The sequence below is a fragment of the Nuphar pumila genome, chromosome 15 (assembly GCF_984573655.1).
Source record: "Nuphar pumila chromosome 15, dmNupPumi1.hap1.1, whole genome shotgun sequence".
In the NCBI taxonomy this organism is placed as follows: Eukaryota; Viridiplantae; Streptophyta; class Magnoliopsida; order Nymphaeales; family Nymphaeaceae; genus Nuphar; species Nuphar pumila.
In genome coordinates this window covers 34,920,081-34,946,264 of record NC_143263.1, presented here as the reverse complement: position 1 = coordinate 34,946,264, position 26,184 = coordinate 34,920,081, and the positions used below count along the sequence as shown (strand labels likewise).

Here is a 26,184-nt window from a genome sequence, read left to right as displayed (position 1 = left end):
TTTTTCTTCCTCTTTCTCTTCTTTTTTTTCTTTTCTTTTTTCTCTTGTTTTCCTTATTTTTCTTCTTCCTCCTCTCACCCTCCACTCTCTTCTATTTTCTCTTTTTTCCTTCTTTTTTTATTTTTGTTGTTTGCATGTGTTTTTGACACACATATATAAAATCTGTTTTTCAGTTATCTATCTGTGTGTGTGTGTGTGTGTGTGTGTGTGTGTCACCATTAAGACCCTCCAAATATCAAAGTTTTAGGTATTTTATGCTCGGTTTGAACCTTTAGATGTGTTTATCAATACTTATTTATTGAGAAACAAACTTTTTTTAAGTTGATTTGATGCAAAAATTTGAACATTTTATCATGAAATTTTAGTACAATATCAACCAATGATTTTTTTACCTCTTTAAAATACACATCTGAGCATAAAAATGCTCGATGAATTACATGTTCTCTATTCAACAACAATCATAAACATATTAACGGTTTAGATCGAGAATAAAACATCTAAAAACTATGTTTTTTGGAGGCTCCTAATAATGAGCTAACGAAACAGGGGCAGTGTGTGTATATATATATATATATATATATATATATATATATATATATATATATATATATATATATATATATATATATGGAGAGAGAGAGAGAGAGAGAGAGAGAGAGAGAGAGAGAGAGAGAGAGAGAGAGAGAGAGAGATGGTGTGCCCCAAGTTTTGGTGTATGTTCAATATTATGCTATTTCATGATTTTTGCGACATGTTACACTGAATTACACACTTCATCCATAGTTACAATCATATGTTTGTTACTAAATCTAACTATTTATTGTAATTTTTTCTTGATGTTTTATTTTTTTTGTCTCGCCTAGGCCGACTAGTCCCACCTAGCCCTTTTAGGGGTCTTTCGCCTAGGCTTTGACTAGTGCTTTTGACAACTAAGGATGTGAGACATTCATGAAAGGATTATAGGTTTAATCACAACAGATGGGTAGATTGACATAAAGGCAAAACCTTGATAAATTTTCTTGTCTGTTACTCCAAGGAAATTATGTTCTTTGAAATCAATTGGTTGTCTGATACGCGCAAGATGGTAGATGTATTGCTCAGGGTGTTTGATTAGGTTTGTGGAAGTGGTAAGCTTGAAAATATAATCCAATCATTGATAACGCAACAAATTATTGGGCAATAGGTAAAGAATTACAGCAAATTATGGGACATTATTTTGGACCTTATGTGTTGCCCACTGCATAGACCTCATGCTTGAGGACATTGACAACCTGGATGAGATCAAACAATCGAATGCTGCCAAGAAATTACAAATTTATTTACGATCAAGCATGGATTTTGTGGTTCATGAGAAAGTAAACCAATAGTGCTGAGTTGATTCATAGTGCAAACACTAGATTTGCTTCTAACTTTTTGACAATGCAAAGTCTAGTAAGGAATGTAGTTGCATTTAATTTTTTTTCACCAGATGAGTGAAATGCATATCTTAATGCACAAAAAAGAAAGCCAACAGAAATTATGGCAATAGTTGCACTCAATTTTCAATATGTTTTCACTCACTACTTGAGCACCCCATTGACATGCCGGATCATTTGATGCCATCTTTCAAAAAAAAATTCAATGGGAAGCAACAATTACGAATTTGTTACCTTAGCCCACTCCCTTGAGTGAAAAAAATGATGAAAATCCACTCTTCCGTGAGAAATCTGCAAAACCCTCTCTCTTGCGCACAAATTGGCCACCAAATCACTCTCATGCCTCTTAGAGTGCGTGGGTTGTCCTCTAAAGGCCTCTACACAAGGGAGAGAATCGACCCTAGGGAGGTCTTTATGAACCAAAATAAAAAAGTCGAGTTTTGGTCCTTTTAAAGTGCATCTGACACGTATAGTACGATACGCCCTGTATCATACAATACAAGAATGTATCATACATTACAGCCAATACGGATACAATACACACTTGTATCATGATATGAGTGTGTATCGTATCAATTTAGGCCTTAATTACGATACATGTCGTACAATACAATACTTACAACATTGGTTTCATGTGTTGTGTTTTTTTTTGGATTTTCTTATTTTTTTTTTTTGGAGTTTCTGAAAATTTTTATTGGAAAAGTATGATTTTTTCCGATACGATGCGTATCCTATTTTGGGCTCGACCGATACTGGTTATGATACACTTTTTACAACCTTGGTTCTAATCATAAGTTGAACACTAAATGTAGAAATGGACCATTTTATTATGTTTAGTCTATGCCTATTTTAGTAAATTTGGTTTCTATTCTTGATCTGCTTGATGCATTTTTGAACTGCACAGATTCAAAGGATGTGAAGGATATGTTGTTTGCATTAAAAGAGAGTATTGCTGAAATGGATGATGGTAGGGAGACACAGAAACTTCAGGTTTTCTTCTCAATCCTTTGTGAAAATTTTGACATTATTAGGATGTAGTTTATTCTGAATTTGCATGTGTATCTTTCACCATCTTCCTTGTCTGATAACCTTGCAGTTTCAGTCCTTTTTTGTTGTTAATTACACACACACACACAGATATATTTGCATTTGTACTCATTGTTTGACTTTGGTTTTTTCTATGCAGATTGTTTTTAGTCTACTTTTTGCGATTGTCATAGCTTTCATATCAGATGCTTTAAGCACAGTCCCCGACAAGGCATCTGTTCTATGTAATGATGCTGCATTTAGAAGAGAGTTTCAAGAACTAGTAAGCTTCCTTTTTATAGATTATCACTGTTAACCTGTAATTTGTTACTGCTTTAGTACCATCCTGGCTTATCTTTTCCTATGCTGTATTCTCAAGGTGATGGCTCATGGAAATGAACAAAAAGTTGAGGAGTTTCTTGATGTTGTAAGGCTGACATGGACTGTTCACTTGATGCTAACAAGTGAAGAAAATAATGCTGCTGAAACTACTTCAATTGCTTCATCCAGTGAATTAGCAAGTATTGCTTCATGCCTGGAGCTTGTTTGTGCAAGGAATGTTTTCCAGATTTTACTGGATAAAATCCTTCGTACTGCTGCATATCAGGTCTGGTCATCATCTGTACAAGATTCTTTTCGGCAACATCCGAAAAAATGCTGCAAGATAGAACTATCCATTATATGAAACTTCTCTGCTCACACTAATATTTGCCTTCTATTCATGATCATGTATTCAACAAGCTTATGCTTACACTCTAGGTGTATACTACAGCTTTCATATGCCTGACTTAAAAAGAAATGATTGAAAAGTGCAGAAGCATAACTTTCTCCTCAGGACAATGTTTTATTTCTTTATTTAGTTTGGTTGTTCCTTTGTTTTTTTGTGTTTTAAATGGTTAATCTTTCTTGAACCTTTTTCCAGTTTCATTTATTGTGAAATAACCTGAAATTCTGTATATTGATTTTGCAGAATGATGATGAGGATATGCTCTATATGTATACAGCTTACATGCATAAATTAGTAACGTGCTTTCTATCCAATCCCATTGCTCGAGATAAGGTTCTTTTCTTTTTCACAGTGTTAGTTTGCCACTGGCATATCTTCCTCATCCTAGGCGATATATTAGTAATGGATTTTGTTGTCGTCCATTATTTCTGCATGCTATGATGGATGCATGCTAATGATATCATTCTGATCATTATGTTCTCTCCAACATATGTATGCTTGTTTTGTGATACTTAATTATTTCATAACTTGTCTATTGTGCTCCTGCTGTTTGTCTTCCTTCGGCTGGAGTTTTTAATTCTCGTGGATGGAATGCATCATTTCTTTCTACGTTTTATGTTCATAATAACTGCCCATCTTATATCTTAGATTTTTTGCTCTTTATAAGCATCTTTGCCTAGTACCAATGCTTCTTTGACAGCAAATTTCTATGGTTTGTGCCTAGTTTAGTCCATGAATGGTAAACCTTTGATTTTCTTTTTCCCATTGGTGAACATTTTAATTTCATTATACCAAATGTATATGTTTCATGCTAATGGTTACACTGTGCTTTTTGTCTACTTCATATGTATGCCTAAAGCCACTTATTCTTGTCATGCTTCTTAGAAAATGCTTAAAAGGATGAATTCAGTTTATTTGGGATTTTAGTTTGTTCATTGTGTTTTTGGCATGCATGACTCATTTGAGTTCTGTAATCCATGTCATTCTAAACTAATTCTATTGCTATGAATTTTCCTTTCTGTTTCTTGGATCTTAAATTCCTAATGTCGCTATTTATTTGCATTTATATTTGATGATATTTCTCTGCAAATGATAGTGCTTGGCCTGTAAACTGAAAAGAGAACATAAGGGGTTCTGCATTTTAAAATACTATTAATGAGGCCATGTTTTTGGTGCAGTTCGTCTTCTCACAAGTTAATACTTGTTTAGGCAGAGAGTACTTTTTTGGCCTTCTGGATTTTGTGCCATTATCACTAGTGGGCAGTCTCCGACTTTTGTTTCTCTTAATCTGAATAATGGATTCTTTGCCATGGACTCTTGAATTTCGATGAATTTAGTGGCCTTCTATACTTATTTTAGTTGATAAAATTTTGTGTTAAAATAGAAAATTTGGATGCAATGAATATATTTAATGGATAAAATATATATTTTGTGGCACGATTTGGTGGTGCTTTTGGTTGACTATGGTATTTATAACAATTTTACAAATTTGTATTGATGAAGCTTCTTGGAATAATTGGATGCATAACTGGATCCTTGAAGCCTCAAACAAAGACAACAACTAAGCTTGGTTGTATATTGTTATTATGAAAATGAGGAGAATTTCTCTCGCAATATGGGCATGATTCTGTTTTCTACATGTAGATCAACTTGCTGCCAGTAAAATGTAATGCTCACAAGAACCTTATGTTCTTTCATACTATCTTGGAAACATCACTTTAAAAACTGTGGTTTAATGAGGTTGCAAAGTCTTATTTCTGAAAATTTGAAAACAAAGCGCTTTTGTGCTGTTTGATGTTTTACACTTTCGTATGCCCCAAATGACATAACAATTCACATCTTTGACTAGGGATGGCAGGGGACCGGGGCGGGGGACAAGGTCTTCACCCCCACCCCGTTTCAAAAATTTAACCTTCATCCCCGGTCCATCCTCGTGGTGGGGGAGACTTTGGACCTCCATCCCCGCCCCGTCTCAAAATAATAATCCCCATCCCCGCCCCCACCCCCGCCCCATCCCCGTTCCCATCCTCATCCCCGTTAGGGATGGCAGTGGACCGGGGCGGGGGACAAGGTCTCCACCCCCCCCGCCTCTAAAATGTAACCTTCATCCCCGGTCCACCCCCGTGACGGGGGAGACTTTGGACCTCCACCCCCGCCCCGTCTCAACATTCTAATCCCCGTCCCCGCCCCGTCCCCGCCCCGCCCCGCCCCGCCCCGCCCTTGTGAGCAATAGTCACACATTACTTTTCAAGTATGAATTGTTTTTTTTCATTTTCTTTTGAACAAACTTTTAAAATTTGTAATACAAACATTTATTTTTTTATTTGGGTGAGAACCAAACTTCTTGTTAACATAACAAATAGAAAAAACCTTCCATTTTGTCTTTTGGGCTTGAGGTGTGCCATGCAATGGTTAAGGAAATCAAAACCATGCAATTTTCTACAAGCACCAGTCAAGCAGACCATGCCATTGGTTCGATACCCGGAGTGCACGTCTGCCATAAGGCCAAAGCATGATGGTCCCTGGTGTGCATATGAGGACCTTTAACTACTTGAAGGTAGGCCATGTCGCAGGGTGTCATCTTTCCCAAGCCCCACCACCTGAACTGGGGTTTTCCCTCGGTAAATATACAATAACAAAAAGACCATCACTTAAAATGGTGTGATAATATCTGTGTCCAAAAACCTACCCTCGTCTGACTTCTTCTCAAAAGGGCTCAATGAAACAGTTGCAATAGGGCAAGGAGGGCGAACGCGCAGAGCGTTTAAATCATCAAAGCAGGAAAGGAAAAAAAAAGAGGGAGGAGATGGCACCACAGAGAAGGCTCACGACAGTGGCACAAGGCAGCGGCAGAGATGGAAGGAGGGAGAGATGGTGTCGGCCAACGGTGCTCGGTGTCGGCAAACGGTGGTGGGCGACGGCCCGACTCCAACGATAATGCAGATGAGATGGGGAAGGGGAAGAGAGGCGATGGCCCGGCTCGACGGCTCTAGGGTTAGGAACTTAGGGTTAGTAAACATTAAGAGAAAAATATAAAGGGTTGGGGGCGGGGCCGGGATGGGGATGGGGCGGGGCCGGGCCGGGCCGGGCCGGGCCGGGCCGGGCCGGGCCGGGCCGGGCCGGGGATGGGGCGGGGCTTGGCGGGGCGGGGCGGGGGAACGTGCCAGTCTATCCACGCACGAGGATGAATTTTAACCTTCATCCCCGCCTCCATCCCCGTTTCATGCCCTCCATCCTCGGTCCAAACGGGGCAAGGCGGGGCCCCGCTTTCCCCCGGTCCACTGCCATCCCTAATCCCCGTCACCATGAAGATTGCATTTTCCTTGCCATTTTTAATAAAAAAATATGCAATGTCCAAAAATATTTGCTTCTCTGTTTGATCAAGTCCATCATAACTTATTTTTAAACTCTGATGAATATCTTTATGTTGATTCTTTAAGGTCTTCAAGATGCTTTCCCATTCCTCTATATTGTTCTTATAAAAAAACAGTGAGCCTAATACTTCAAGTGTTAATGGTAGCCCACCGGTACTCTACACAACTTTCTTAGATAATTTTTTCAAAAAAACTGAGTTTATTTTTAATCAAACGCTACAATATTTGCTAATTGAGAGTAAAAAACAAATTTTAAATAATGTGATCATGACTTTATGAAAGCTTTTAAGATTTTCAGTGAAGAACAACCCACAAAATACCAGAATTTCATTACTTGAAAATTTGTATATTTATGTCAAGAAAAAAATGATCTAACAAACTATGCAGATTTGGTTGAAGCAATTAACGGGAAAAGCAAAACAGTAGTAGTTCCACCATAATCTGAACCTAGAACAGATAAAAATCAGATAAAAAAAAGATTTTTTATGTGCAACCTCAGCCAAAAGATGGTGAATGGTTAATGAATAATCATTGTCACGCTCAATAACAAAATTCGATATCATCATTGATTACACCAACATAAAAAATCAGACAAGAAAACTTTAGGTCGCAGTTGGTTGCACACATTTATCATACCAACAAATAGAAATCTTGATCCAATGCAATTATAAAGAAAATGGGCGCACCCAGATAGACCCTTCAAAATCCCACAGAAGCAAAGAGCGAGCGAGAGAGAGAGAGAGAGAGAGAGAGAGAGAGAGAGAGAGAGAGAGAGAGAGAGAGAGAGAGAGAGAGAGAGATGGTAGTGCATGTTATAGATTCATCACTCTGTTACAAATTTGATTGGGTTTAACCATCATCACGTCTCCCCAATTCAGTACCCCAAATTGAAAAAAGATTTAACGTACGAAATGAAGAAACTCGCACAAAGAAATAGAAAAGGGCGAAACAAAAAAAAAGTGAGATACGATAATCCTTTCAAATGTACAGAACTCAGGGCTAGATTTTCTACTTCTCCAGAACAAAAAGGGCTTCTGGCTGCAGCTTCTCAAAGATGGTATAAAAGAAGAAAACAAAAATTTACCTTCTCTCTTTCCTTTGGGCGGCGACTGTGAGTAGGGATGATAGTATTTTGTCTAATAAGATTTAGGGTTAGGGTTAGTAAGTTAGTAGTATATATAAACATGGTTGTTTTGTAATTTTATTACTTAACTTAGGGTATTTTAGTAATATTATTAATGGGGGCGGGGATGGGGTGGGGCGGGGGAAAGTGTAAGTCCATCCCTGCCTCCATCATCGCATGGGGATGAATTTTAACCTTCATCCCCGTTTCATTCCCGGTCCAAACGGGGCGAGGCGGGGCGGAGCCCCGTTGTCCCCCGGTCCACTGCCATCCCTATCTTTGACGTGCCTATTCAGATCATTCTGAAATTGAGTCTTTAGGAGGTTATGCAGATGAAAGACCTATGATTTATTTTCTTCTGCTGGTTTCTGGGAATTTGTCTTGAGTAAATAGAGTTCCTATGCGTGGTGATTGCAAACAATTCATCCTGTAATATTGTCATATTGTTTCCCAATGCAGATGGAAATGCAGCTATTGTATAAAAGAAGTGAAAGTTGTGCAGTGGAGGTGTAGAAGTGTTGGGTTCACTCAAAGACCACCATGATCAGCTGCTGAATTGAATTGGTCCCAATGTTTTAGACCTGGATTCTGATCCAATTTGGACTTCTAAGTTTTGTCTTATATTCTTAATTGGATGAAAAGTAGGGTCATGGATTGGATCTGTGCCAAATGTAGCCTTTGTCTGTCTGCTAAGAAGTCACATATGCATTTTATCTGCTCCTGCCTCCTTGCTAGGAAAAATATATGAGCTGGTGTGTCCAGACTGGGTCCTTCTTGTTCTCTCCCTTCAAATGAAAGGTTGCTTTCTCTTCGAGAGAAAGTTTCTTAGAAAACAAGATTACATTGCATTACAGTATTTCTGTCAATCACCCAGGTCAAAACTTCCTTTGAGAAGGCCAAGTAAATTCATTTGATGAGTCCTTGATCTTTTGTAAGCCTCCATACCCTTGGTCTGAAACAAGTGCTGCCTAGGTGATCCTCCTTGGGCAGGTCTTCTTTAATAATTAAATCAGGTGGGATGACCTTCTATCAATATGATTTGAAGATTGAGATAGCAAATATAAGTAACAATGATTCCTTTTCAAATGGAGAAATTTGAAGGGATCAGTTTATTCCAATTTTAGGAAAAGGAATAGTAGGCGAAGTTGGAACACAAGACATCTAAGAAAGGAAACAAAAAAAGAAAGATGTGGGATATATATTTGCAATTAAAGAAGGCTGAAGCAATATCACACTAAAAGGTTAAACTGATGTCAACAACAGAACCAGGTTGATGCCCACAATGACGTTGACAACATAAGGAAAGTGAAAGAAGAAACTAAGGAGTCAAAGAAGAATGGAGTAGAAGAATAAAGGAAAAGAATAAGAAGAAAGGAACACCAGAGAGGGAAAAATCTAGAAGGAAAGAGAACTAATAATGGGAATAAAGAAAGAGAAGAAAAAATGTAAAAGTGAGAAGATTAAAAGAACAAATCAACAATTGCAAAGAAGGAAATAAAAAAATTTAGTGGACTCAAATCTTAATGAAGAGTATCTCACGTTATGGCAGCATCAAATCAGGGCCAGATATTGCTGTCAGTAAAAAAAGGTCAACTGTAAGACTATTGGTGGTTGACCATCTTCAAGGGAGTGGTTATGTTTGAGCTATTGTGTCTAGTTTCAGATTTGTTTTTGTGGAGCCATCTAGTGGTGCTGTCATAGATGTTAAGTTTTGAAATTCCAGACTTTGGAATGGAGATAGAAAATTTCTACCTTGGGTTGTACTATGTATTGATTATTCCAAACTTTTCCCTTCTATGTGTGTATGTAGGCTATTTGTGTTGTTTTCTGGGACATAAATTAGTTGACATCAAGGAATATGATCAATAAAAATTTTTTCTTTAAAGTTTTGTTTATTAATTAGTGGACAAACATGGGATCGCCTGGGCAAGGCCTGCCCAAGTTAGACCCAATGCCTAATGGCTGTTGAACTATGTTTAATATATCATGACACGGCCAAGCAATCTGAAGGGCTGATGAAGCATGCAAAAACCAATTTCCATACCAATAAACATTGTGATTTTAGGAGGCCAATATGAAAAGACTTATTCAAGCAGACACATATAACCGAAAAGAACTGATCTGGTGATTTTTTCATTTTCATAACCATTTCTCCATGTTCTTTTGTGTAGACATGGACCTTTTATTTGATCTAAACTTTATCATTTTGTAGCATAATATCCTTGTACTTTATTTGTAACTTGTGATGAGTAACTGTTCTAACTAAGCAACTTCTGTCTGGCCTTTAAATCATGTAGCAGCCCTTGTATTATCTAACTTGTATGGGCTGATTGGGCAGGTGAAAGAGATGAAGGAGAAGGCTATGAGTTCCTTGTATCCATACTTAACGGGAGGACCAAATTCCTTGGTGATTAATGATAGTGGGAATGAGCAGATGTCAAAAACAAACCCACATCCTTTTATATCACTTTTGGAATTGGTCAGCGAAATCTATGAGGTATTGTTATACCTTTTTTTTTTTCGGAATATATAAAATCCATTGGATACCTGTTCCAATATGTGGATAGCCTGTGGACTTCTGATTTTGTCTGTTACATAAACCTTCACTAGTGTTAAGCATGGGATGCTGATAGAGATTTCCTTCACTTCTTTTATTGAATGTTGCTGCACCTATATGAAACAGTGAGAGCTAATTAAATTATTATATGACAAAATAACATGCTGGAAGTGTGTGTTGGTTGCCAAACCTCACTTGCAGTCTGTTTAGTTGGACACTCAGATCAAGAAGCAAATCAGATTTTGTATGTCGAGCACCTGCCATCATAGGAAAATCATATAATTAGAAAATAAACCTTTCCTAGTGGAAAAATCTTGCCAAATTCTATATATTCACAAAATCTACAGATTGCTAAAATCAAGATCCTTGTATAATAGAACAAATTCGGCGCATTATTTGTGGTTCCCATTTGTAATTCGTTTTTAGAATCCTACAGCAATAGACTATATAAGTAATTGAAGACTTAGTTTAAGCTAGGGCTTTCAGTTTCCTTACAAAGAGTGCACCATGCACAATGGATGTGGGGCAAAAATTGGGGAATAGTTTCTTTCCCAGACAGATATACTTGTGGAATGCTTATGTAATAAAACACTGATCTATTGGCATATCGAGATATTCCTAAGGTGATTTAATAGGAATCAGGTCCGATACCATGGGATTAAAGTTTTAGTCTTTACCCTCGCTTTGTTAAAGACAATAATTCTTTGGGATGTGACGAGAGTGCATGGGGAGACTTGAAGGATGGCGTCTAAGAAAGCTCTAAAACTGTGTTCCTTTCTGAAAAGAATCAAACATATCCTGGCGAGACTCAACGATTGACGTGTGCAAAATGTGTCATTGAAGAATTCTATCATAAAAAAATTATGTTGGAGATATCAGTTTCCATGGGGTAGGAATAATCCAAATCTTGTAATTTCTTCTCTAGGAAGTTAAAGTTTTGACAGCTCGATGAAGGGTGGGAGACTGATGTTTGTTTGATCCCTTGTTGTGCGGTTTCCTCCTTTCAGAACGGTAATGAGGTTGGCTGCCTTGTATATAAAAGAATTAGAATATCTCATGGATTTGCTCTTCCCCATTTGTAGGTCAATGGCATTAGGAGAAATGAATTCCGATGATGTTGGGAAGCTGGGGGTCGTTGGAGTAGCTTGAAATCACCAGAAAAACATTATTCCTAGGGCTCACCAGAAACTCTCATCGTCGATTGGCAATCAGCAGAGACAAAGGGCTGATGGGAAAGGGAACGCTCCACTATGCACTCGAACATTCCTCTTGGTTGCATGATTCTCTTTCTGATGAAGCTTTTATTTTAATGCCATCTAACTCTTAATTATAACTTCTGTTCATAATGGGTGAGAGCTCGGGGGGGGGGGCTTCCCCCAGGGTTTCCTCTCCCCTTGAGAGAGAGAGAGAGAGAGAGAGAGAGAGAGAGAGAGAGAGAGAGAGAGAGAGAGAGAGAGAGAGGCTACTAATGACGTGCACTCCAAGGTTGTGCGAAGCCTTGTGGCTGAGGCTACTTCCAACCATGGGAGCACAAATGAGGGATTTACTGCAGATGGTGTTTCACACCTTCATGTTCAAGATGCTGTGGATGTGGCCAGGTTTCCCAAAGTTGGACATACTATGGATGTGGAGGATGGGAAAAATAGCTTAGCCTCTACTCGGTTGTGGGTGCAGGTGGTGGGATGTATCCCGATTCTTGATCCAAGTGAGGTCGTTCCTCCGCCACTTGAGGATGATGATCACCCGATCATTAGTAATCCTCTGTTTTTTTATGAGAAAAGGAAGGAGAATCTGAAGTATTCTCTTGTTTGTAAGTGCGATACTAGGGCTATGGAGTGTCAGTTCTATGTGAAGGAGCTCACAAACAGGTGGAGGTTCAAGGTACCTCCTTTGTTCTCTTCTCTACCCAAAAGTGAGTTTTGTCATTATGTTGGCTTCTGCAGAGGATTTGCAACTTGTTTCGTCAAAGGGTTCATGGACATTAGCTGGACATACTCTTTTATTGGAGCCCTAGGATGGTTCAGGGATTCCAAAATTCCGTGGCTTTCATTCTGTTATGGTGTGGATACAGATTTTTGATCTTCCTCCTGCTGTTTGGTACAAGGATGTGTTTTGGCACATTGCTGAGGCGCAATGAAAGTGAAGCTGGTTTCAATAGATAGCAAATCAGGCATTGGTGGTAATTGGCACTATGCTCTTGTTCTACTTCAAGTGCCTATTAATTCAGATATTAAGGAATTTTTTAGTATGCATTGGAGATAAGTTTTCTGGTGAGATTAATATTGTTTTTGAGGGATCAATTAGATAGTGTTCTTTTTGTAAGTCCAGATCACAATGTTGAGTCTTGTTCTGAAAATCTGCTGGATCTAATACAAAACACAGACCTCAATAGAATGGGAAAAAGGCATATAGATGGACACCAAAAAATGCCATTAACCCAAAAGCATGTTTGTAAGATAAGCATCCAAATTTCTATGCTAATTTTGTAGTTAATGATGGTGCCATAATACTCAAGCGGTTTTGTTGTTCAATAACAACCCCAGAATAAATTCGCTTCTTTGTGACGAAGGCTTTCATTATTTTAGAGTTGATAGTAATTCTAAGTCTTTGGATTTGGTGTTGGGTATGAATAAATTGTAATGGAATAAAAGTGCAAAAAAAACAATGCCACTAAAAGGCTACATGATAACAAAGTGTGCACAAAAACAAAAACCACTAATGGGCAAAATGCAATAAGCCACGAGGGCTAACACAAACCACTCACAAAGAGCAAGAGAGCACAAAATAAATAAAAAATATTTTTTATTAGAATGCTAAAGAGAAGCATAGATAGAGAGGGCCTGAAGCCCCTTTAAATAGATTACGAGAGGGCTCTTAGAGCCATTGGGGAGCTCCCAACGACTCTAAGGCCATTTGACCTTAATCCCCTTGTGCAAAAAACAAAATGACAAAAAGAAAATAAAAGAAAAAAATAGGAAATGACAAGGCTGCCCCTAATGGACAACACCTATTACGTATGAGTGAAAGGATAAAATACCCCTAGAGGGCATTGCCTATTTCATTACTATGAATATATATATATATATATATATATATATATATATATATATATATATATATATATATATATGTGTGTGTGTGTGTGTGTGTGTGTGTGTGTGTGTGTGTAAGAATAACATATTTTAACACCCTCCCTCAAACTTACAGTGTGACCAACGAAAGTTTGCTAAAGAGAAAAATAAATCGAGGTACCGAAAAAGCTTTAGTAAAGAAATCCGTGAGCTGACACTCTAAAGTGATATACGAAAACTTAATAGGCCCTCTCAGATATTCATCATGTACACAATGACAATCCATCTCTTTATGCTTTGTTCGCTCATGCAAGGTGTTGTTGACAATGTAGATCACGCTTTTATTGTCGCAACACATCTTCGAAGTTTTGGAGATGACAAACGCCCTTATCTCTTAAAAGATTTCTTAGCCATTCCAGCTCCATGGTTTTCGTAGTAATTGCACAATATTCAACTTTAGTAGAAGACAAAAACACTTTCTGTTGCTTCTTGCACCTTCAAGATATTACATAATCTTCTAAAAACACACAAAAATCAGTTGTTGAGATTCTGTCATTAGGGTTTTCTCCTCAATCTGCATTAGTATAAGCCGTTACATTTAAATAAGAATACGAAGATAAAAACCGTTTTGTTATTGAATTTTTGATATATCAAACAATTCTTAAAACTACACTCATGTGCATTGCCGTTGGAGTATGTTGAAATTGGCTTGCTGAGTGAACTGCATGAGCGATATCTCGTCAGGTGATGAACAAGTGAGAGATCCAATCAGTTGTCTATAAGGTGTTGGATCTTTAAATAGAGTTTCATCTTCTAGCCTTAGTTTTGCATTGACAACTTCAGGAGTATCTACTTTCTTGTCATTCAAGATTTCTTGATTTAACATAAATATTTGCACGAAGGTTCATTTGTAACAAGATGTACCCTCTCGATGAGGCTCCAACCTCTATACCTAAAAAATATCTCAAAAAGCCTGGATCAGACATATTAATTTTTTTAAGAATAATTTTTATTTTTTGAACTCCCTTTTTGTCATTCTCAGTGATTATCATATAATCTATGAACAACATAAGTATAACAATGTTAGTACCTATATTTTTGACAAAAAGAGCAATGCCAATTTAATAAGATCGATAACCCAAACTGATAATAACATCACTAAATCTATCATACAAAGCCTTAGGGGCTTGCTTAAGTCTATACAAAACCTTATTTAATCTAAAAGTTCTACCTTTTTCAATATCAAATCTCGACGGAGGATTCCTATAAACTTCTTCATTAAGTTCACCATTAAGGAATGCATTTTGACATCTAATTGGTAAATGAGTCACTCTTGGATGGCGGCAACAACTATTAATGTTCTTACACTAGTCATTCTAGCTATGCGTACAAAAGTCTCTTCATAATTATTGCCGTACCCTTGATAGTAACCCTTAGCCACTAGCGTAGTTTTGTACCTTTCTAAAGTCCCATCACACTTAATCTTTACTTTGAAAACTCATCTACATGCTATTGGTCTATTTCTTGAAGGTAAGCTAACTTCCCAATTATTGACTTTACGAAGGGCTTCTAGTTCTATGTTCATGGCTTCTACTCAATATGAGTAGTTTTTTGCTTCATTGTGATGAGATGGTTCATGATAAGAATGAAGTGCTATCAAACAAGTTCTATAATTCAGAGAAAAAGAATCATAGGATATAAATCTATTTGAAAGGATGAAAACGCAATTAGATCTTCTAAGGGTTGACTCTTTTATAGGTAGTCTTTGTGTGTATTTTTTGAGAGTACACGGTTGGTCTCTTTGTTCACCCTGGGTATAGACTTGTATATTATTAGAAGGATTTTTCAACAATGTTATTCTAGAATATCGTTAACTTCATGAATATCATTAGCTAAAGTATTATCACAAATTGAATTATCATCATTATGATTTATTTCATAATCACTTGGTTCATAAGAACCATGTTTTTCCTTTGGCAAGAGATCAAATAAGAAAGAATAGCCTACTTCCTCTTTATCATTATTTTTATCAATGCCATTCTCATTTTCCAAGAAAGTCGTATCTTTAGAAAAACATACAATTTATTATTTTTGAAATCAAAGCACATATACTCTTTGATTTTCTCCGTATCCAATAATGACACATTCAATGACATCTGGAGATAATTTATCATTTTTATGGGTAACTACAAAACATTTGCAACGAAAAATCCTTTATCTTTTGAAATCAGGTGTCACGTTGAATAATTTTTCGAATGGAAAAACATTTTATAATTTTGAAAAATGCATTTGATCTTTTAAATATGTTGAAGTCAAAATGGCTTCGACCCAAATTTTTTTAGGAATATCTTTAGAAATGAGTAAACTTCTAGCAGTTTCTATAATATGTCTATGTTTTCTTTCCGCTAACCCATTTTGCTGGAGAGTTTTAGGGCATGATCTTTCATGACAAATTTCATTTTGTTTTAAATAATTTTGAAAGTCATTCAACATATATTTGTAATGAAATGGTGGTCTTCCACAAAAGCACTTGAATCCATAAAAAGAGTGTCTAAAAGACACTTCAAGCAAAACCCATAAAAGAGTATAAAAAGAACACAATAAATGAAATAAAATTCTTTATTAATAATAAAAAATGCTTAAGAAGCATTGAGTACATGTAATGGAGGGGTTCACCCCTATTTATACAAGAAGAATGAAGAGGGGAGAGCTCATTTTGAGCTCTCCCAAAAAGAGTCGTTGGACTAGAGTCAACGGCTATAACCTAGTCAAGTTCTAACAAGAACTTGACTAGATTATATATCTAGTTCAAATGGAACTATATATATATATAATGTAAAAATAAAATAAAGGAATATATATATATAATATAATATTATTATATATATATTACACTTTATATTTTACATTTTAACACTCTCCCTCAAACTTACGATACAATGAGTGAAAGTTTGTTTAAGAGGAAGTGGAATCTGAGAGCAACAAAAGGCTTGGTAAAGAAATCTGCTAATTTGATACTCTGATGTAACATATGGCAGAACAATAGTTTCATGCAAAAATTCCTCTCTGACATAGTGACGATCCATCTCAATATGTTTGGTGCGCTCATGAAATGTTAGGTTGCTTGCAATGTAGATTGCACTTTTATTGTCACAACATATTCTTGAAGCTTGTGTTGCTTCTGCTCTCATGTCAGCTAGCAGTCGCTTGAGCCAAACAACTTCCATTGTAGTGGTCGCCATGTCTCTATATTCAACTTCAGTGGAGGAAAAAAAGACTTTCTGTTGCATTTTGCACATCCACGAAATTAAGGACTCACCTAAGAAAACACAAAGGCCAGTGGTTGAGTGCGTATTATTAGGATCACCTCCCCAGTCAACATCAATATAGACAATTAAATCTAATGATGAGGATGAAGACAAGAAGGGGTCTCGTGAGAGAGATGTCTTTAAGTATCTAATAATACGCAAAACTGCTCCCATGTGTACAGAAGTGGGAGCATGCTAAAACTGACTAACTTTGTGTTCAACGTGTGTTATATCTGGCTTAGTAATGGAAAGATAGGAAAGCGCTTCGATAAGCTGTCTGTAAGGAGTGAGATCATCGAGAAGTTCTCCATCATCAATTCTCATTTTAACATTGACAACTTCTGGAGTGTCCACTTTCTTATCATCCGTAATGCCAGACCTGAAAACAATATCAAAGGCAAATTTAGATTGAGATATCAAATACCCACGAGGGGAATACACAACTTCAATTCCTAAAAAATATATTAATAAACCTAAGTCAGTCATTTCAAAGTGAGTTTTATGAAGAGTTTTGATATTTGCAACTCCCTGTTTATCGCCTCCGGTGATGATCATGTCATCCACATAGAGAGGAAGCACTATAATCCCTGCTTCAAAATTCTTAATAAACAAAGCAGTGTCAGTCAAACAGGGTTGAAAACCAATATCAATCGTTACATGACTAAACCTATCATACCAAGCTTTTGGTTTTTGTTTAAGGCCATAAAGAGTTTTTTCTAAGCGAAGAGCGTTACCCTTGGGATACTAATACCAGGTGGGGCTTTCATGTACACTTATTTAACAATGTTTTAATTTAGAAATGCATTTTTGACATGCATATGATATATGGGCCATTTTCTAATGAAAGCCAATGCAATTAAGGTTCTAACTGTGGTCATACGAGCAACTAGGGCAATGGTTTCTTCATAATCAATGCCAAATTCTTGTGCATAACCTTTGGTCACTAATCGGGCTTTGTATCTCTCAAGAGTTCCATCACTCTTAGTTTTAATTTTGTAAACCCATCGACAACCTATAGGTTTTTTACCTAAAGGAAGATCTTGAATTGTCCAAGTAGAAGCCTTTTCAAGTGCATCTAACTCAGTTTTCATGGTTTCTACCCATTCTACATGATTTTTGGCTTGTGAATACGATGATAGTTCCTCGTATGAGTGTATTAATGCAATAACTGCCCTATATGTTGGTGAAAAAGATTCTCATGATACAAGCATTCCAGGAGGTCTGGAGACTCAGGATCATCTTCTGGTTGATACTTCGGAATATTTTTTAAGTGCACATGGAAGGTTTGACTCTCTTCGTCTTGAATATTGTAATACAACATCCCTATGGATTTGCTCTTCATTGTCATCATTATGATCAATATCAATAGTACTTTGATCATTGTCAAAGTCACATTCAGGATCATATTCATTAGATTATGATGTTAGATCTATCAAAAATGAGTATTCAGTAACTTCCTTAGGTTTTTCAAAATAAAAGAAGCTTTCTTTTTCTTGTAAAGAGACATTTCTTGATACATACAAATTTCCATTTTGAGGATTAAAACACCTATAGCCTTTTTGGTTATCGACATATCCTAAAAAGGCAGATAGAATCGCACAAGGAGAGAGTTTGTCATTTTTGTCAGTGAAAACAAAGCACTTGCATCCAAATACTCTCAATCTAGAGTAGTCAGGAGAAAAATTCACAAGTTTTTTAATTGGGGTAGTATTTTTCAAAGAAGAAGATGTCATTCGATTAATCAGATAAGTAGCAGTTAGGGCAACTTCTGCCCCAAACTCCTTTAGAACTTGGTTTGCTATTAATAAGTCCTAGTTGTTTCAATAATGTGTTGATGTTTACGTTCAGCCTGTCCATTTTGTTATGGTGTGTATGGACAAGACCTTTGGTGTGTAATGCCATGTAAATTAAGATAATCTTTGAATTATTTAGACATAAATTCTCACCCTGAATCCGTGCAAAAAATGGAAATATAATTTTCAAACTTATTTTTGACCATGTTATGAAATATTTGAAAATATGAACAACCTTCGTATTTATGTTTAGAAAAATAAATCCAAGTGTGCCTAGAAAAATCGTCGACAAAGATGACATAATATGCAAGGCCACCTTTTGAAATAGTTGGTGCAGGACCCAAACATCCAAATATACTAATTCAAGTGGTCTGGAAGAAACATAGGTTCGATCATAATCTTTTCATTTTGCCAAGAATACTATCTTTACAAGTAAAATTCTCATAATTACAATTTTTTTTCAAACTTGGAAAATGTTGGATTTTGGCCATATGAGGGTGACCAAGTCTTTTGTGCCACAAATCCAACTCTGTTTTCTGAATATTATAACATAAAGCATTCTTAGACAATTCCAAAAAATCTATGTAATATAGTCTTCCTTCTCTATGGCCTTCTGTACCCAACAACCATTAGAAGAAAATGAGATATTACACCTATGATCAAATATTTGAGAGACAGACAAAAGGTTTAAATTTAGTTTAGGAATATATCTAACTTCTGAAATAAAAAATTTGTTGGTTTTATGAATTTTTTCAAAATTTTCTATTCCTTCTATTTCAAGAGAGGTTCCATCAGCTGTAAAAACTTTTGATACACTTGACTTATTTTTAAAACATCCGGATACACTATTGTTATTTGGGGTCATATGAAACGAAGCACCAGAGTCAAGAAGCTACAAAAAGTTATCTGGATCAGAGATATGAGACAACTGCTCAAGTTGAGGGTTCTAAATGATCGGAACATTTAAATGTATTAACTCAAGTGGTTTAGAAGAAACAAAAGTTCTCTTCTTTTTGACTTAGGACATTGAGGCCTATAGTGTCCCGACTCATGAAACAGTGGCAAATGACTTTTCTTTTGTCAAAATCACCATTTGTCTACCAAAGTGGGCGGCTTATATGTTCGCACATAATTTCCCAGTCTAGATACAGCTAGAATGGAATCATCTTTAGATTTTTGAGTATTTTTTCTAAGTCTATTTTTCTCCATAGTTAGTTCCTCTATAGTATCGACGATAGAGGAAACTTTTCCTCAATAAAGAAGAACCGATTTAGTTGACTCGAATTCTGGTCTCAAACCGTTTACAAATTGATAAAAATGCTCCATATCAAGTTGTTTTTACAGAGCTCAATTGTAGACTGCCATTTTAGCTCTAAAAGAGCCAATTCTTCGTAAAGTTCAGACAACTCATTGTAATATTCTCTAATCGTTTTCTCTTTTTTAGTCATTGTCCAAACTTTGTCTTGTAAATTGCACACATGTGCAATATCTTTAAGGGAATACATATTTTTGAGTTATTCTCAAGCCTTATCAGCATGTTCGAACTTAGCAAGACTACAACATTTTTTAATGTCTACACTGTTAATTAGCCATAACATAATTTTTGCATGCCCTATTCTTCACTCTTTCTATCCCTTTTCATAAGTGGATAATGCCTTGCTCTTCTCCTTTTCCGTTAGAGAAACTTCTTTATCACCCTCTATTTTGGTGAGAGATAGTTTAGGTTCTGAATCAGAACCGTCCACTATACCCCATAGCTCTTTTCCCCAAATGTGGTGCTTCATAATCGAAACCCTAGTATCATTTAACTTCATGGGTATGATGGTGATCTTATTATTGTCGTATCTTTTACAAGTGCGAGAGAGAAAGAGATGAGAGAAGAGAGAGCAAAGAAGAGATAAACGTATGAGAGAGAGGATAGATAATACCATTTTTTGTAGCAATTTTTTTTTAATAGCCTCCTTCAAACAAATCTTCTTGAGCCAAGAACAAAGTGATGAAACACCCTTTGCAAGTGAGGCACGAAAAACGAGATGGAAGCTTTTTACGATCTAAGATCTCCACGGCTCTGATACCATGTAATGAAATGGTGGTCTTCCACAAAAGCACTTGAATCCACAAAAAGATTGTCTAAAAGACATTTCAAGCAAAACCCTACCCATAAAAAGGTATAAAAGGAAGAGCACAACAAATAAAATAAAATTCTTTATTAATAATAAAAACTGCTTAAGAAGCATTGAGTACATGTAATGGAGGGGTTCACCCCTATTTATACAAGAAGAATGAAGAGGGGAGAGCTCATTTTGAGCTCTCCCAAAAAAGTGTCATTGGACTCAAGTTCTAACATATATATAATAAACTAAAGAAATTGACTAGATTATATATCTAGTTCAAATGGAACTAGATATATATACAATGTGTAAAAATAAAATAAAGAAAAAATATATTAATAATATAATAATATTATTATATATATTATACTTTATATTTTACATTTTAACTGTCACATGGGTGCGGGTGCGACACAGGTGCGGTGCAATTTTAAAAATTTTGGACACGGGGACTCGACTATATATATATATTTAAAAAAAAAATATATATATATAATAATAATAATATATCCTGTGTGCATATATGTGGATATTGTCCTCTAAAGTTTGGCACCAGCATGAGTGTTTTTATAAACTTTGCAAATTGTACTTTTGCCCTTGTAGAAAGGGGGGTCCGGGGGCTCCGCCTGGCGCGAGTCCCGCTGCGTGGTCAACGGGCAGGGGTCAAGGGGGGCAGCGCCCCCCAAATTTTTTTCCCTGGGACTTATGTTTAAGACTCATGCTATATATATATATATTTTAAAAAAATATATAAAAAGATCATTATTTTTGTTTTTTTACCTTAAAAATGAACATTTTTGGAATCACTCAACGTTGACCGAGTCCAAAACAAGGACAAACTTGACCTCGACTCGTTGATCTAGTCCGACTCGGCGTTGACCGAGTCCGGGCGGTGTCCGAAGCCGCACTCGTGTCCGCACCCGTGTCGGGGCATGTCGACTCGGGTGCGGCGCCTCCCTAGCCGAGTCCGTGTGACATACCATTTTAACAATATTCTCCACCCGAATCGGATCTAAGAATAAAAATATTGCTTAGAAATTGAGTTTTTACAATCATTTGAAATTCTTTAAAAAATGAGAACATATTTAATTTAAGATTAAGGAAATTGACCCTACAAGTAGCCACCTTTAGACACGACTGGAGTTGATGTGCACTAACTCAAAGGGTCTTTTAGAAATAAAGGTTCTATTTGAAAACAAAATTCATTTCATTTTACCAAGAATGCAATCTTTGTAAACAATATTTTTTTTCATTTCAAAATTTTTTCATAAAAGGGAAAAGATACATCTTTAATAGGCTTGTATGTGTAACGACCCAAAACTGATCCTTGAAAATTTGCATTTTTTTAATAAATAATTTTGAAACATTGCAGAAAATATTTTAGTGACCCATGGCACATTACAGATTTAATATACACAACCCAATAATCATTCCAGACGTATAATAAAGCAAACTATGAACTGAAATTAAATTTATTCTAATTGAATAGTTCATATGTCCCCTCCAAACAACAACTCCCTAACACCGTCCGAATCTGGGTCACCATATCATAACCCTCTCTCCGTTCAAGAAGCTGCTCCTTCCATCAGTATGCCTCAATACCTGAAAGAGATTTGTAAAAACATGGTAAGAACCAAAGTTCTAGTACAAAACACTCTTGAAATCCAACATTAAGGAAATTAGCATAAACCAAACCAAACATAAGTTTAAGAGGGCTCAACAAACATCACATATTTAGAACAAAATTGCAATATAAGCAATTCAATTTATTCAATAACAATCTTATGTTAAATTAAATATCTAGGGATGCATGAATGACTTATTTAACTTTAATTATCAGTATTGCTTTTGCATGCATGCCCCTAATTAATGCACACTTACTTATATAAAACCTACAGATACTCAAAACATGCTAAATTCTTGAGGTTCAAGGCAATTTTGAGTGGTATCTTAACATATAATTTGTATTTTATTAACTTGGTTCTAAATATGTTCCTCGATCGATGTCAGAAATCATCACCATCAATCAGAACATTGAGAATCATCACTTAATGCCGGGACGACAAGAAAATCAACATTCATTAATGCCACATTGTCGGTATACCAATAACTGCAGCCGAGTCTAGCAACACTACCTCAGACAAAGTGGTGAAAGTTCTCTAAAAATCGTGACCGAGAACGCGAACCACACATCGGGTTTTGGAAAAAATAATGCATACGACGTTTAATATCCTTACGGTCCCTCATGACCGCCAACTGAGGTTCCCAGCTTTTCAGATGGTCACGGAGAAAAAAATTTATTATACGGTATCTTTTATCATTCTTAATTAATTAAGTGCTTTTATACAAGAATAATTATGCAAATCATCATGAAATAACAAATTTGGGCCCTTGCCCTATCAAATTCAACATTGTAATTAATTCAAAAGCAATACAATATAATTTTGCAATGCATTTACAACTTACTAATGCGAGAGGAACACATGCTTCTGTTTTTCAATGAACAACAATCACCCAGAAATGAATATAATTTAGTATCTACAATGCACAAGACATGACATCAAAGCATATTCATAGCTAGTGAATGAATGCAAGCTTTATCAAGCACATTAGATATGTCATATTGACCTATAATCTAAACTTTTTGAGACCAACCAATTTCAATAGTTATTGGGTTCAAATTCAATTAAATATCCATGATCGATAGTTCCAACATAAATTAGATTTTTGGGATAGCATAAAAAGAATTTCAGTTTTCCAAACAATTCTTCAAATCAGATTTCTAATCCATTTAACAAAACAATTTACTCAATTTTAAGGAAGTAAATCCCATGCATAAAACCAATCTCATGTACGCAAAGCCACAACTACCATAATCAGATTTCTTAAAGCATGACAGAAAAAATACTAAAATCAGATTTGAAGCATAGTAAGCACATAAATGAATTTGTGCATGCAACTTAGACTAAAACGGAAAATTAGGTATGGTATGCATGATCAAATCATTTGATAAAGAATCAGATAACAAAAGACTTCAGAATGCATTGACCACAAAACTTTATATATATATATATATGCTGATCGACCCAACCTAAAGTAAAACCGGGTTGGGACAGGTCAGCAGACTCATTCAGGAGTCCTCCATCAGCATACCAGTCAAACCTGAAATCCAGACCCATTGTTCCTTTGGATTTTGGTCGAACTCTTGGGCCTTGTCATACCTAGCAAGAGCTCGGTTCAAACCGATTCTTGTGCACAGCTGGACATGTACATTCTAATCCATAAATCAGTTCGATCTAAACCCAGAAAGAGATCTATCATGGGTCCTCATTAATAATATCAAAACATGTAGGATTTAGAATCCAAAATCAGAACCAAATCAGAATCTAAAAAAAGACTGTAACCGTTAAGGTATATAATCAGTTTTTTTATTAGATTGTGTGCGTATGATTCACACCAACAGAATTCAGATTTTTTTGTGTGTGCACATGCATAACACCCACCACTAACCTGATTCGCATGTATGTGCACAGCACACACCACTAACCTTTTTTTTTTGCGTGTGCATACGCCACACATACTTCCAGGAATCAGGCCTTAATGACTGAACACTCAAATCAAGAAAAAATTACAGGTTTAATTTATACGGTACATGAAATAAATCTGGACAGGAGCATTACATATGAAACTTTATATAATCTACATAAAAATCTATGTACGCTACAAGCATCACAAACTCATATCCAGACTCAACCATTAACCAACTCCCACACGCATGTAAGTTTCATGCTAAGATGTATTTTAAAAACATAACTAGTTTAGGTTATTAAAACACCAACAAAGAGCAAGAGAGAACAAAATAAATAAAAAATATTTTGTATTAGAATGCTAAAGATAAGCATACATAGAGACACCCCTTTAAATAGATTACAAGAGGGCTCTTAGAGCCGTTAGGGAGTTCCCAACGACTCTAAGGCCATTTGACCTGCATGCCCTTATACACAAAAACAAAATGACAAAAAGAAAATAAAAGAAAAAAATAGGAAAGGAAAAGGCTGCCCCTAATATGCAGCACCTATTACATACGAGTGAAAAGACAAAAATAGCCCTAGAGGGTATTACCTATTACATTAACACATATATACATATGTATATATGTGTGTGTGTGTGTGTAAGAACAACATATTTTAACATAAATCTCATGATGCTGTTAAGTTGTCATCTCAGCTTGCATTTGCTAATTTGATTCATGAAATCAACAATTTTGAGTCAAGCTCCCTGGACAAGAATTTGGCTTCAATGGAGGTGGTAATCGGGATGAGACTCTTTTTGAGGGGAATTTTTGCGCCAACTTGGTAAGTTTGCAAAATCAAGATAAGATGGTTCATATAAATGAGGTTGATGGAGTTACTGTTGATGTGATGACTTTGGAAGATTCTAGGGTTCTCAAGGTGGATGCTCATGGGTCGCTTGGCTTGGAGGCGACTCTTTCGGTTGTTAGGAATCCTCAAGATGATCAAATTGGTAACATAGACAATTATCTAGGTAAGATTAGGCAATTTCCTAATGATGACGCTGATCCTAATGTGGACGATAGTAAACAGGATGTATTTCCATTGGGAAGGGACTTCATTAAAGAAGGTTTATCTCAAGGAGGTTACAAGGAGTCTTCTAAAGAAAGAAAAGATTCTATGCTAAAGAAACGTGTCCTAACTCCCTCTCCTAAGAATGTGGGACATCCTAAGCTATGTAGTTAAAATCCCTAGGCGGTGCCTAGTTGGTAAACCCCTAAAAAGACTAGTCAAGGACTATGCAGGACTAGCCGGACTAGTCGGTGCCTCAATTAAAAAATAAAAAATATACATAAAAATATGTTTAATTCTTTTGATAATATGATATTTTCATTAGACAAGTACACAATTACACATGCTTTCACAAAATATATATTACCAATATATATATATATTCAATTATTCAGAACATATTTAGTATAATCAACAAAATATGCTTTCAGCCTTCCATAGAAAAATTTATTGTGACACATATTTTATTCATAACACAATCAGAATATATATATATATATATATATATATATATATATATATATATATACAAAAAGATCTCACTTTTTGCATTTCATAGAAAAAATCATAGAAGCACAGTAACACACACACACACACACACATATATATATATATATATTACATAATCGATAATACTTAAAGCTTGCTTTTAAGCTTTTATAGAATTTTTTACAAAACTCGCACATATTTATCTCACTTTCAGCCTTTAATACAAAAAATTATCAGAAACAAATTAACACACATATATAAAAAACATAATCATTTAAAATTAACTCCCTCCCTTTGTACGGTTTTTAAAATATATATAAAACAATAATTAATAGCTAAGCTATCCTTGTGCCTACGCGAGGGCTGCTTAGTCACTGACTAGGCCCCCTAGTCAATGCCTGCTCGGTGAAATTGGTTCCTTTTAAGGTACCCACATAGGAATTGCAAAGCCTAAGTGTTTTACCTATGTCTAGGCCAACTAGGCGAACTAGTCGGCTCTTTTGACTACATAGGTCTTAAGAAAATTACTCAAAAGGAGGAGGGTGCTATGGATAAACAAGTTTTGGGTCTTGGATCTATCAGCCATAGATCTAGTACAGTCATTAAA

At 35.9% G+C, this 26,184-nt stretch overlaps 1 protein-coding gene and 1 non-coding gene across 3 annotated transcripts in view; one reads left to right on the top strand and one right to left on the bottom strand.

Moving 5' to 3' along the window:
* The window catches only part of EMB3142 (nuclear pore complex protein (DUF3414)), a 132,794-nt gene that overhangs the window by 6,877 nt on the left and 99,733 nt on the right, over positions 1–26,184 (top strand). For both annotated transcript variants that reach the window (XM_089988665.1, XM_089988664.1), the window contains exons 7-11: positions 2,320–2,405; positions 2,602–2,724; positions 2,821–3,048; positions 3,412–3,501; positions 10,004–10,162. In XM_089988665.1, the coding sequence (XP_089844791.1) occupies positions 2,320–2,405; positions 2,602–2,724; positions 2,821–3,048; positions 3,412–3,501; positions 10,004–10,162 (686 nt within the window). The remainder of the gene's footprint in view (positions 1–2,319; positions 2,406–2,601; positions 2,725–2,820; positions 3,049–3,411; positions 3,502–10,003; positions 10,163–26,184) is intronic.
* LOC149815106 (small nucleolar RNA Z195/SNORD33/SNORD32 family) lies at positions 7,333–7,412 on the bottom strand. The gene has a single exon (XR_016428163.1). It is a non-coding gene; the product is annotated as a small nucleolar RNA Z195/SNORD33/SNORD32 family (small nucleolar RNA).